This window comes from Agelaius phoeniceus, chromosome 13, assembly GCF_051311805.1.
Source record: "Agelaius phoeniceus isolate bAgePho1 chromosome 13, bAgePho1.hap1, whole genome shotgun sequence".
In the NCBI taxonomy this organism is placed as follows: domain Eukaryota; kingdom Metazoa; phylum Chordata; class Aves; order Passeriformes; family Icteridae; genus Agelaius; species Agelaius phoeniceus.
In genome coordinates this window covers 18,044,993-18,058,922 of record NC_135277.1, presented here as the reverse complement: position 1 = coordinate 18,058,922, position 13,930 = coordinate 18,044,993, and the positions used below count along the sequence as shown (strand labels likewise).

At 48.3% G+C, this 13,930-nt stretch overlaps 1 protein-coding gene across 2 annotated transcripts in view; it reads left to right on the top strand.

Annotated features, from left to right (window-relative positions):
* ARIH1 (ariadne RBR E3 ubiquitin protein ligase 1) overlaps positions 1–13,010 on the top strand; it is a 52,308-nt gene extending 39,298 nt beyond the window's left edge. For both annotated transcript variants that reach the window (XM_054642392.2, XM_054642391.2), the window contains 5 exons: positions 5,691–5,821; positions 5,920–5,977; positions 6,721–6,981; positions 7,419–7,531; positions 11,391–13,010. In XM_054642392.2, coding sequence (XP_054498367.1) covers positions 5,691–5,821; positions 5,920–5,977; positions 6,721–6,981; positions 7,419–7,531; positions 11,391–11,475 — 648 coding nt within the window. In that variant the 3' untranslated portion in view covers positions 11,476–13,010. The remainder of the gene's footprint in view (positions 1–5,690; positions 5,822–5,919; positions 5,978–6,720; positions 6,982–7,418; positions 7,532–11,390) is intronic.
* Positions 13,011–13,930: the final 920 nt, after the last annotated feature.

Here is a 13,930-nt window from a genome sequence, read left to right as displayed (position 1 = left end):
TGGCATTGTTTGCTGGCTGCCTGGTTTTCATCGAGCTGGAATGTTGTGTTATGGTGGCAGGGAAACCCCTGCTGGGCAGCTCAGATCAGCCTGGAGTGGGCCCTGCCTGGAGCTCCCAGAGTCACCAGGGGGACATTGCCTTTGTCTCAGTGTGTTCCAAAGTGGCTCTGGGACTGAACCAGGTTTGTCTGGAGTTTGCTGGGTCTTCAGGGACTGTTCCTATTAAACCTGAGGAAGAGCAGCCAATAGCTTGGAAAAGGCAGAGTGTAAGCACTGCTAGCCTTGGGTCTCACATATTTGGGACACTGGAACAGCAACAGCCCTGCTTTGCCTGTTAAAGCCCTCGAGATCTTGGGGTTCCCCATCTTCTACCTGCCCCTGCCTTGGGAATAAGAAGATTTTTTGGGGTGGGAAACACCCATCTGGAGGGTGGCATCTGGCACCAGCCCTGCTTCTTCACTGGTACCTTTAGTCTGGTGTGAGCAGCAGAACTGCTGCTCTGGGACATCACTGTCTAAGCTACTTCCTCTAATACTGTCCCAGACATTCCTACATGGGAATACTTAGGAGCCCAGGCTGCAGCAGGGAGAAAAATTGCCATCAGGGTAATTACTCCAGACATTTGAGCAAGCCAGCAGTCCTGGAGTCTTAGAGCATCCATAGCCATTGAATTAGCTGAAGGACAATATGGCATTCTTCTCTCTGAGCTGATGCTGGATTCAATTGAGGGGAAAGTTGGCAGGAAGAGTACCACCCTCATGCTGATCCCTGCCTTGGGGAAGGTGGGAATGTGCAGCTTTGGCCTGTGGGATGTGTGTCCTGGGAGCTTTGCAGCCTCCAGAGAGCCAGGTCAGCCCTGGATTGTGGGGCTGCATCCAGGTCCTGCCTCTGTTCCCTGCTGCTCCCTGCCCAGAGGCATGGAGAAGCCCAAGTGCTGTCTGGGTGTGGGGCTGTGGCAGTAACCTGGGATGGGAATTGTGCAGCTGGAGTGTGTATCCACCCCTCCTTTCTCTCTGTACTGTTCCTAACAGGAAAGCAGGGCAGCCGTGTTTGGTGAGGCACAACTTGTGCCTCCACTGGTGGCTTCACAGCTTAAATTCTGTGTTGAACTTCATTTTGAAGAACTAGAAAGGAATCAGGTACCATCAGATGCAGAAATCTCCATTATCATTGGGAACAGCTCTCCAAGGAACTCGGTTGTGACTACGCGCTCCGTTGCTGTTTCTGGCTTTTGGAAAGCGCTTTCTGGAGCCATCCAGGCATGAATGCTGTCCCATGTGGGCTCCTCTCAGGGAAGGAGACTTCCTGTCATAACCAAGATGAAGGTGTAAAAGAGAAATACCAATCCTCTGGAATGTGGGCTTGAAATCTGGATAATCCTTTGCAACGGGAGAATGTGAGATACATTTGTTCCGGCTTGTCCTGGGAGATGGAGTTGGAAAGGAAGATTAGGCAATTGTGTGAGAGAACAGAAGAGTGAAACCCAGCTGAATTGGGTTCTGTTCCCAAACTGGAATGATGTGATGCATTTTTTGATGAATTATGTAGAGTGGTCTGAATGAAAAACGAGATTCGAGTAGTGAGTTCTGTGGTTTCTGATATGATTTTTTTATTCTTTTGCATTCATTTACTTGCACTTAGGAGACCTAAATTCCTTCTACTTCTACAAAAGATACAGCCCTTGCAGCAGAATGTGCTGGAGTAGATGGCTTTTTTCTTAAAATAAGCTACTTTCACATGAGTTCAGCTTAACTAGATTAATTTCAAGTTGAGATAAGGCAATACAAGTTCTTTATCGAACCTTTAATTCTCAGTCTTCTTGAGGAATGGTGTTGAATAGTCCAAGGATTTGCACATTTCTTCCTTTTTCAGTTTATTTTACAAACTCGGTTCTTCCTTTCTTGAGTTAAACTCGGCAAGTTTCAGGTATTTGGGAATAAAGGAACCACAGAGATCCATTACTTTCATCAAATGGACATCTAAAGGAGTGAAAAATAGAGAAAACTTGGATTTGTGCATTTATTTTGGACTCTTATGGTGTATCTAGAAGTGGTCTAAAAGGAGGAAGGGAAACCTGTTTGGAACCTGAGTGTGATTTTAATCTCTGCTTCTTGGAATACCAAAGGGAAAAGAATAAAGCCAGTGAGGTGCTGGCCTTCACACAAGGCACTACTTTTTATTGTGGAACTTAATTTGGTGTTAATGAAAGTTGTTCATCTGGTACTAAAAAAGCCCCAGCCTTGCTTCTTTGGCTCCTGGCATGTCCCCATCCTTCCCTTGCAGGCCAGAGAGAGCTTGAAGGGCTGATGGATAAACCAGGCACATTTTCTTCCCCAAAAAATCCATTCGCTGTTTTTGTCCTGTGCATGAGATAAAATGGCATGAGCCCACATCTCTCCCTTTTCAGGTCACTTTTTAATGGCTTAAAGTGCTCCCTCTGTACTTTCTGGGGATCCTGCATTTGTTCTAATGTGTGGAGATTCTGGCAGGACATGGAATCCTCCTGGGCACCAGCACCAAACTGTGCTCCTCCATTTCCCACTGCACTGGAGCCCTGATCTGTGGTTTTTAAAAGTGCCATCTCCCTTTCTCAGATGAACTGGTGTTTCAAATCTGTTTAAAAAAGTTTTGCTCTGTGACTCTAGGTGTTAGAATGGTGTATTGTTTGTGCTAGCCATAATTAAGTTTTTGGGTTTTGTTGAAATTCCTTAAGAAATCCCCGTGGTTTTTGATGAGTCTTTATAGGATGGGCTAGGGGTGAAGGCATTGATGTGAATGTGGCTGTGGGAGGCTGATGTCCACCAGTTCCTCTGGGAGTTCTGGAAAGGACTAATCTCTTTCACTTGCCCTGAAATAAGAAACATGTTTCTATTTAGCTTCCTGTTCATAAAAGAGCTGCTGAGGTTTATGGTGCTTTATATGTGCATGGACTTTTACAACAAAATCAGGATTGTTCTCCTTTGCCAGGTTTGCCCAGGCTTTTGTTTCCAAGCCCAGTATGGAATTGTTTGAAGTGGAACAATGTTAATGAGGTCACTTCTGTGCTGTGCTGTGACTGATAATGTGCACAATAATCTGCAGGTTTAGTAACTTGATTTGCTGCCTGTTGGGTTGTTGCATGGCTGTAATTCTCAGGGAGAGCTTCCTTCCCTATCCTCAGTCTATAAATCTCTCCCACTTGTTCTGTTGGTGACTTGAGTAGTTACTACTTCTTTTTCTGCTGGTGTCCAGCATTTCTTTAGTATGTGCTTTTCATGGCTTTAATTTTTAATAATACTTAACTTTACACTTTTACACAGCTTTAGGGATCTGCACAGATACTCTATCACCTCTTCCTTGTGCTTTGCTAGACAGAACCATAAAGGTGTGGAAAGGATGGCATTCCCTGTGAGAAAAGGGCTGGACTGAGATCCTAGAATCATGGAATGGTTTGAGTTGGAAGGATCTTAAATCAAGTTCCACCTCTCCCACCTTCCACTAGCCCAGGGTGCTCCAAGCCCTGTCCAAGCTGGCCTTGGACACTTCCAGGGATGGGGCAGCCACAGCTGCTCTGGGCACCCTGTGCCAGGGGCTCCCCTGGGAGGAATTTCTTCCCAATATCCCATCCAATCCTGCCCTCTGGCAGTGGAAAACCATTCCCTCTTGTCCAAAGTCCCTCTACAGGCTCTCCTGGAGCCCTTTCAGGCACTGGAAGGGTCTTTTTGTCCTAGTTTGCATTCCAGAGCTCAAAGCCCTAAGCACTGCGGACACATTGGAAAACTTGGTCCCACCTGAAAGACAGGAGGGCAGAATTTCCATGCTCCTGCTGGAGCCTCACTGGGGGTGAGATGGCCCCAATCCCTGTGCTGTGGATATGTGCTTGTGGCACCTCCTAGGCTTGGCAGGTCACTTGGGGCCTGTTCTCCCTCTCTCAGCTGTAGGATTTTGCTCAGCAGGAGGGATCACAGCAGCTGTGTGGATCAGCTGTGCCTCCCACCAGTGAGGTCTGTACCTGGTGGGAGGAGATGTGTATGGAAGAACTGCACAGCTCCACAGCCTCCTCTGGCTCTGCACCCCAGGGTCATGGTGGGACAGGGACAGGGCCACTGTCTGCACTTAGAGCCACCCTGGCTGATGAGCAGACTCAGCAGGGATCTGCACAGTTGGGCAGGACATGGCTGGCATAAACCTACATTTGAGTCTTGACTTGTTGGTGCAGGATTGGAAGAGGGAGGAGTGCTGCCTGGAAAAGGGAAATAGATGCTGCCCTGAGTGCTCTGCTCGAAGGAGGAACCGTTTTTGACTTTGAAGTTTAGAGAACTGCACTGACTAACTGGGAACAAGCTTCCCTGGCTGAGTATCCATCCTGGACAGTCCTAGGGAACGTGTCCTTGGTGTTGTGCCTTTGAGGGGACCAGCACAGGAGCTACTGTGCTTCACTTACTCTGTTTGTAGTACAGTTACTGAGTCTGAAGAACAAACACAGGTGACTGGGAAAAAGGCAGGTCTGGAAAATCCCTCTTTTGTGCTTGGTTGCTGCTTGCTCCCATTGGTTTGATGTGCAAATTCTCCTGCCTATGACAATCCAAACTGGAAAACTCATATAAAATGCAGTAATAGTTGGGACACTCAGAGAGAACCCATTAGATTGTGTCCTATATGGAAATAGCAGTTCTGGAGTGATTGTGCATGTTGGTTTCTTCCTTTGCTGAGAGTTTATCTGAATGCTATGGTAGGAACTGCTTGCTGTGGTTAGCAAAGACATGCTCCAGACTGGGGAGGGGATTTCACATGCTTCTGACCCAAAAGCTGCAGCTGATTTCACAGGTGTGTGTATCACTGGTCTGGATATGTTTGTTATTGTGTTATATATAAAAACTGGCTCGTGCAGAAACTTCATGAAGGCTGCTGTGGTTGTGGGATGAACTGGATGAGGAGCTGATTCAGCCTAAAATGGTTTTGGTTTTATGTATGCAGTTTTTTTCTTTGTATTTGCTGCTTTGTTGATTTGTTAATTTCCAAGCTCATGGAGACCATGATATTGGTGTTATATTCCCCAGATATTTCCCTGTGCAGAGCTGCCCTTTGAGATACTCACATTTGTCAAAAGCCTTACTCCTGAAAGGGAAACCCCATGTGAGCTTTTATGGAAAAGTCTTCAGTGAGGTGTCACATGAAGGGAAAAAAGGGACCTGATGGGAAACATGGAAACACCTCAGGAAGAGAAGTGTCTTTTTAGCTGACAGCAGCTTCTTTGAAGCACACTAGAGTCTTGCTGCATGTTTTCAGCTCCTTTCTGGATGGCGTGTTACAGCTGCAGGATTGGTAACAGCGTGATTCCGGCTTGGTCTCAGTCCCAGAGTGGACCAGACACTTGGTGGTGAGGAAAGCCACATGCTTCCCAGGCTCTTAGAGACCATCCCTCTGCTGGGATTTTGGGGAAGGTCATGAAGTGACTCGCCCAGTGTCCCTCTGTGAGAGCAGCATAGATAAAATATGTTATTCCTTAAGTTTTTTTCTATCTAACTGCTCCGGGTTTGGAAGTATTTTAAGGCCTGACTGAAGAGGATCTCGATGTCCAAAGGGAAGAATTAAATCATGTATTTCACTTGATGTGCTCTGTCTGCCTGCTGTGGGAACCCTTCCAAGTTCCCCAGGCTGTTGGGGTTCCGTGCTTGCCCTGCTAACGGTGCTCTCTGTCCTGTGGACAGGAATGCCCGAAATGCCACGTCACCATCGAGAAGGACGGGGGCTGCAACCACATGGTCTGTCGGAACCAGAACTGCAAGGCGGAGTTCTGCTGGGTGTGTCTGGGCCCCTGGGAGCCCCACGGATCTGCCTGGTGAGTTCGGGAGCGTGCCTTGCTGGAAGGCGAGGAGGTCGTGGTGCAAACGGCACGGATTTGGACTGAAATCTGTGGAATCGGTGTCCCTGTTACAGGTACAACTGTAATCGCTACAATGAGGATGATGCAAAGGCAGCAAGGGATGCACAGGAGGTGAGTCCATAACCTTTGGTGATGAGGGAGATCATCGGCCCTGTGCTGTGCTTTCTCTAAACCTACACATCTGCTCTGAAGGAGTTCACGGATTCAGGCACAAATCCAAAGGACAGTTAAGTCTTTTGACTTTTAAGATAGGGATGGCTTTGCCTGCTATGTGCTTGCTACCTTTGTACATCCAGAGCACACAAGTTGAACCATGCCCGTGGTGTTAGTTTTTTACAGCTGGTCTGTCAGTGTGAAGAAAATAAGATTAATGACTGTGTATTGAGTCATCTTGGTTCTCTTGTTTAGCACACGGTGCCTTTCCCCTGCTTTATAATCAACCTGAGATTGCCCTCTTAGCACAAGCACAGTAATTAGAATTCCTTATTAGCAAAAAATCCCCCAACAAAACATCATCTTCTCACTTTTGTCATGACACTGGAAGCATTTGAGTGCTGTACCTTGAGTTGAGAGGCTGAAATACGGAAGTGATGAGGCTGGAGCAGTGTGATTGTAATTGCTTCCAAGGTTGGGAGTGAGGATGTCAGAGCTGTGCTGGGAAGTGCCCGGGGCGCTTCCCAGGGTTAGCGGGGCCGCACGGAGCCGTCTGCCCAACACGACAGGAGAGGAGCCTCCTTTGGAAAGGAAGCTCATTCTCTGGATCAGGAAGAGCCTTGTGAAGGGTTTACTTCTCTTGCAGCCATTACTTTATTTTAACTATTTGTTTTCTTTCTCCCTAATGGGAATTAACACAGCGATCCCGAGCAGCCCTGCAGAGGTACCTGTTCTACTGCAACCGCTACATGAACCACATGCAGAGCCTGCGCTTCGAGCACAAGCTCTACGCTCAGGTGAAGCAGAAGATGGAGGAGATGCAGCAGCACAACATGTCATGGATCGAGGTGCAGTTCCTGAAGAAAGCAGTCGACGTCCTCTGCCAGTGTCGTGCCACACTCATGTACACTTACGTCTTTGCCTTCTACCTCAAAAAGAATAATCAGTCCATTATCTTTGAGGTAGGAGAAAATGGGGTTGTCAGGAATTCAAATTGTAAAACTGAGGAAATAAGATTTAATGCTTGGAGGCCTCTAGTCCCCACTTTTACCCAAGTTAGTCTGGCTTAATACTCTGTTGTGTAAAAGTTAGAGGTTCTCTGGGCATTGTGTAGGATGGTGTGCTGGAGGAGTCACAGAATCACAAAGCTATGGCTGTCCCATCCCTGGAAGTGTTCAAGGCCTTGTTGAATGGGGGTTGGAGCAACCTGGTCTAGTGGAAGGTGGCCCATGGCAGTGATGGAACTGGATGAATTTCAATGTCCCTTTCCACCCAAAATCAATCTGGGATTCCATGATATCTAATCCTTTTTTATTTTGGTACTGATGCCAATTGAAATAAAAATCTTCCCCTTCCCTCTACCCCCCTTCAAACACTTTTTTTTCTTTTGTCTTTACAGAATAACCAAGCAGACTTAGAGAATGCTACAGAGGTGCTTTCTGGGTACCTGGAGCGAGATATATCCCAAGATTCGCTGCAAGACATAAAGCAGAAAGTACAGGATAAGTACAGGTTTGTGTTGGAATACTCCTTTCTCTCAAAGCAGCCAAGTGTTGCCATGCCCTGTGTCAGGTAGTGAGTGACCTGAGCACTTGCCAAGATACAATTTTCTCCAGAGCCACATCCTTGGGAAGCTGTTTGCTCTTGGCTTTGTGCCACCCATTGTGATCAGCCAGTCCCTGGATCTCTGAGAGCAGCAGCGCTGTCCCGAGCCAGCCCCGAATCCTCCGGGTGAAGCCCTCACGCAGATGCTGGCAGTTGTTTTTGTGTCCCTGCTGGGACCAGCTCTCAGGGGAGGTGACAGCCTGTGGGGAGAGGCTCCAAGCTCTGCCTTCCATCTGCTCTGCAGAGCAGGAGCTGGAAGATCCAACCCCAGAATGGAAAAAAATCCCATGTCCAGAAGCAATGGCTCTCAGTACACTGCTGTTACTGCACAGAAGGAGCGTGTGGGAATGGCCAGCACCAGACTGGGACCCACAGAGCCAGGGCCAAAGAACAAGGAGTGACTTTGTTATTCCAAGCTGCCAGCTTTGGCCTAGGATGAGCTGCCAGCAGAGAGCAATTGGCTCTTTAATTGTCTGCTGGGTCCATTTGTGCAGAACGTGGGTGTAGGAAAGCTGTCCCTGAGGAAGAGGGATAGAGCAGCCTGCCCAGCTGGGAAGGGGAGCAGGGGACTGGGGTCCAGGTGACACAGATGCCAGTGCTTTGTTCAGTCCCAGGGGAATCATTTCTGCACAGTGGAAAAGTACAAAGCTGAAAATGCGGATGAGTCACAGGATTAGGGCTTGCATTTCTGAGGCATTTTGCCAAAATCACTGAATTTGTTATGCCTGGCTTAGGGGGAAGAAAATATCCAAAGTAGGGTGAGCTGTAGGACTCAATGGACTGTGGGGCGTGGCAGGAGCTGTTAAGATTTGGTGGCTCATCCTGTCCAACTCTGGCAGCACAGCTGGGACTGGACAAGACTTTCCTGACCTTCTTTTTGGAGACATTTTGTAATTTACCCTTTAAGGCCACCATTAATTTGGTATTTCAGATCAAGCTGCTTGTTTACTTCAGTCCTCTGAACCTGGATGCTTTTGTAGGGGTGAAATTACAAACTAATATAGCCTGAATTGCTTGGAAACAGTATCCCAAACCTGCCTTCACATTTCTGGGAAGAAAGAATACATCTGTCAAGCCCGTGCAGGTCCCTTATTAACCAGTTCAGTCATGTCTTAATCATGTCCTGCATGGTGCCCTTTGATGCAAGACTGGGAGCAGGATGTCATCGAGGTGGGTTTAAAGAGCTCTGGGAAGCTGCAGGAACTGCCCTCCAGGCTGGTTTAGTTTCAGCTGTTTGGATCTCTTTGCTTGCAAAGACATATCTAGAAAACAGGATTAAGCCCCCCACACCCATCCAGCAGAAAAATAACTAAAGTTTGGAAAGCAGAGACCACGTGTTTGCCATCACATGCTCCTGAAAATCAATGGGACTTTGTGTACAGGGGTTTCTCTTGACCAGCTGACAGCAGTGAGGGGAGCCAGAGCTGCTCTGATGGATAAATCAGTCACTCTGATCAGGTCCTGAGCAGAAGGTGAGGAATTGCTGCCAGGTGTTAATGTGTGCTGTGGTCAGGGATAGCTTCACTCCACTGGGAGGCTTCTCCTGAGGGGTGTGTGACCGCTGCCAAGCAAGCCAGGTTCCCAGCAAACTTATTTAGAGTTTGCTCTTGGAACCTGAATTCATTCAATGTGTCTGTGCTTTTTGTCTTCTAACACACCCAGAATGACATTCTTTGCTGTGTTCTGTGATATCCCTTTTCCTCAGGATCCTGGGAGGGCTCTTGGATCAGTTTTGTGTGCAGCATTTTTCAGTCAGAGTAGGTGGGAATACTCCACAGGTGTAGTGTCCCTCTGAGAGCCACATGTTGGGATGTGAGGTGAAACCTGCTCTCCAGCCAGACCAGTAACCCTTTGGACTGCTTCCATCTCCATCTAAAACTGTGTCAGTGCTCCTGAGGTTTTCATCATGGACTGGTTTGGATTGGAAGGGATCTTACAGTAAATGTTGTTCCACCTCCTACCATGGGCAGGGGCACTTTGCACTAGACCAGGTGGCCTCATCTCACCTGGCCTTGAACATCTCCAGCTAGTTTTTCCCAGCTAACATGTGGCTTTTTGTTGTCCTGATGGGGCTTAGAGCAGGCAGCAGGCCATATTTGAGGAGAGCTCATCCCATTCCATGTGTCTCCACTAACCTGTGCTCAGACTTTTTCAAACCACAGCTGCTGCTTCCTCCTCCTCCAGTTATTCCTGATGGTTTCTCAGCTGTAGAGGCTTTGGGAATGCTTTTGCCTGAAAAACTCTGAATTTGCACACTGGTTTCCAGGCAGGGACCTGGAGATGAGTGACTGGAGCAACCAAAGTCTTAATTAGCACTGTTAATGGGCTGTAAATACAAACTCCCTTCTTGGAGGATCACCTCTTTTGGAAGTGTCTTGGTTTGGAAAGACAGGTGCCTGCTAAGGAAGGCAGGAGCCTCCCCTGAAATGGAGAATGTAAACCCCTCCCCCTGAATTGCTATCAATTTTAAATTAAGGGGCTCTCAGGCAAAGAATATGGGAGCAAGAAATAAAGTTCTTTAATAGGGAAGAAAATAAAAGGATAAAAGAAACAATGCAGTAAACTAAAACAACACTGAGAGAGTCAGAACCCAGCCTGACACCCTGTGGGTCAGGGTGTTGGCACAGTCCCATTGGAATTGTGGCTGCAGAGCCCTCCTGGAGGGTCAGTTGTGGTTCTGCTGGAGCAGGGATCCTGTAGAAAGGTGCAGTCTCTTCCTCTGAAGATCCAGGGCAAGAGGCAGCTGCTGTTCCTCTGGGAAATCCAGTGCAGAAGCCGTGCTGGTGTTCCAGAATCTCAGGACTATATCCAGTTAGGAATGCTTGGCTCCTCCCTCTGGGCTCACATCTCCCAATGGGATGCTGTAGTTCTTATCAGCCATGCAGGGACATTCAATAGCCCCTTATCAGCAGATGTGTCCCCGGAGGGAGGAGTGGTTATGGAAGAGATAAGGAACCCACTGAACAGAAGACAACTGCCATACAGATGGCAAATAGAATACATCTTGCCTTGCAGTCTGGGACAGGACATGAAGGATACTGTAGGTTTGGATAACTTGGTGCCAGGGCTATTGGAATATTACCAATACAGCTGGACAGGACGTGCCTGAGCTTGTCTGGCCCTTGCTGCTTGACCAAATAGCGGCACTGTGGTGTTTTCACCTCAGAGACACTTTTGGCTGGCTGGGTGCTGCTGCTGAGCACGTGGAGGCAGGTCCAGGCATGCAGGAGCTCTGGTGGTGGTGGGATGGAGTCTCCTCCCGTGGAGGGGCCGCTCCTCAGGTTTCCCTCTGCCGGAGAAGCTTTAAGGCGATGGTGAAGGAAAGGAGTCGGTTCTGATGGAGGGTTTGGATCCAGAGCTTTATTCTGGCCCACAGGCCCCTGAATCCAGCAACAGCTCCAACAGAACTCTCCAAACCGTGTGGCTTGCTCACCCTTTTACCAGGGGAGAGGGGGAGGGAAGGAACATAGGGACCACCAACCAGGTATGGGAGGGGAGGTCTAAGGGACAAAGGACACTTGGATGGCCCAATGTCCCCCCAGGGGTGGAGGGCATCCTTTGAATCTGCCAGTCACTCAAGGCCCTTCTGGAATTCCAGGACTGACAGACAGTGCTGGGAGGGGGAGGGAGAGGTGACTGACACACCCAGCAGGGAATCACCATGGGAGGAACCGAGTTTCTGAGGTAAATCCTGAAATCACAACTCAACAAGGGCTGCTCCCCGATTCCTGATGTGCCTTTTCCATGCTGTCCCTGTCCCCTGCAGATACTGCGAGAGCCGGCGGAGGGTTTTGTTGCAGCACGTGCATGAAGGCTACGAGAAGGACCTGTGGGAGTACATCGAGGACTGAGCCCGGCCCCGCAGCAATGAACTCTGAACCCTTTCCCATCCTAGAGTGCTCATGCAATTCCAATAAAACCCACCCAGGGCGCTGCTCCGCCTCTTACACCGCTGGTCTGTAGTACCGGGATTCTGTTTTGTTAACAGAAAAATTAAGTAAATTATATTGTAATAAAAAAAAAAGGTAGATAAACCATTGTACAACAGTATTCTAGGCGGCCAAGAGTGTGACAGACGCACTAAAAAACCCTCCAACTTTAACTTGTAACGTAGCTTCATCCTCCAAGCCGACTCCTTTTTCTTTTCTCTCTTTCTTTTCCTGTGTGTAGTACAGATGAAACTTAAACCAGTTTCTTGACACTGCTTTTCATGTCCAAACCAGCCATTTTGATGGACTTTGGTAAGGGGGGTGGCTCTCCCGCCCCCCTCCTCCTCTCTGCCACCCAAATACATGGTTGAATGTGGATTGGCTCATTGTAAAGAGGATTTTTGGGGAGGGAAGGAGGGGGGTACACAGCAAGGAAAAAAAAAAACCCAACCTTTGTATATGACTTTTAAAACAAAAAGAGGACAACACAGTATTTTTCAAAGTTGTATATAGCGCATATGCATGGACAAAGAGCAAGCGTGGCACGTGTTTGCATAATGTTTAATTACAAAAAAATATTTATTCTTTAAAAATCTTCAAGATTATGTCTATTTGCTGTGCATTTTCTTTCAGTTTGATTCTTTTGTTTGGTTTTGTTTTTTTTTCCCTGGGCTGGGGTGGGGGAAGCGTGTGCTGGTGTAGTGAATATATCGATATATATATATTTTATTTTTTTTTTTCTTTTTTGGAAGGCTTTTTCCAAAAGAGCAGTTGGGTTTCTCCTCTTCCTGCAGTTCCTTTCTGTCCAGGGCCTCCCCCAGGTCTGTGTGTGTATCCATTGCTGGCGACGGACGCGGCCCCTCGCAGCTCCTGGAGCTCTGGTTCAGGATGCCTTGCCTTTTTCTTGGTTTATTTTTGGCCCCAGATCTTTACCTGCCCAAATCCAGCTCTCTGTTCCCACTGGTGCACGCAGGACACGTGCTGTGATCCCAGAGGAGGCGTGTGAGTGTGTGTGTGTGTGTGTTTGTGTGTGTTTAGAGGTTTGTTTTGGATCCCGAGGCAGGACAAGGAGGGGTGTTTTGCACCACTTCTCTAAAGACTTCCTGCGAGATTTCGGCTGTGGATCTCCTCTCCCTCCACCTTTCATCTGTCAAATGGACCCTTTCTTGCTGTTTTAATTTTCACTTCATTATAACGAGTCGTAACATGGAAAAGGAAAGCTGATGGAATTGTCTTTGTGTTTGTTTTGGGCTCAATCACTGGGCGTCCTGTCCTGGCAACTATTTAACACTCCATCTAGTGCAGTAGAAGCTGAAATCAGCGGAGTATTTTTCAATTAAAAGGGGAAAGAACTAATGAGTTTAGCTACTGAGTCCATTTTTATGATTTCTGTAACAAGAGCTATGTTAAAGTAAACAATTGGTGGTGGTTTTATTAAATTTACTCCTGTATAGGAATTCCTTCTGTGGTATTTTTCGCCAGGCAAGTGTCCTCCAAGCCTCCTGCTGCTCTGCCAGCTTCCAGGGGATGGAAGTTGTGAAGGGATCAGATAAAAAAGGCAGATCCCAGACAGAGCTGTAACACGGGATGCTGTTTCCAGCTGGCAGCGGGCTCACTTCGCCTCCCTCACTGCTCCTACTGACGTTCCACGGATGTGGTTTTGTCCCTGTATCCCTGCTTTTCCCTTTATTTGCCCTGGAAATCAGACGTGGTGTGGTTTTGTCCCTGTTTTTCCCTTTATTTGCCCTGGAAATCAGACGTGAGGGAGCGCAGCCGCTTTCCCCGTGCTGTTCCTGGTGCTGCTGGAGGGGTGGGATGGCGCAGGGCTGCGTGGAGCGACCCTGCCCGTATCCGTCCCTGCCATTCCCGGTGGGAATTCTCTGTCCATGCAGTGAAACGCTTGGAAGCTGGGCTGGGCAGGGCAGGTGCAAGCACAGAGGCGTTGGGTTTTCACTCCGCGTTCCCCGAAAGGAAAACGCCAGGGCTGAGGGCACTCCCCTCCAGAGGAAACCCGCTCTGTGGCGTCCTCAGTCCCGATGGCTGTTGGCAAACCTGGAGACAGTGACAAAGCCCTGCTCTGTGGGAGAACCCGCTGCAGCTCCTTTCCCCCGGGTTTCAGGCGCTCGCAGGTGAATTACCATCCCCAGAGACACTGTGGAAGTAGAAAGGAAAATAAACAAAATCCGCCATCCCAACCTCCCTCCCTGCTGCTACTGTGGGGCGGGGAGACAGCGGGGCCGCGGCCGCTCAGCGCTTCCCGGCCTATCCCTCTTCACTGGCGGCCTCATTTCCCTCTACACCGCGGAGTTCCCAATAAAACCATCCAAAAACCGGACATTTTATTATTTCTGTGGTTTTTCGGGTGTTTTTCAGGTTA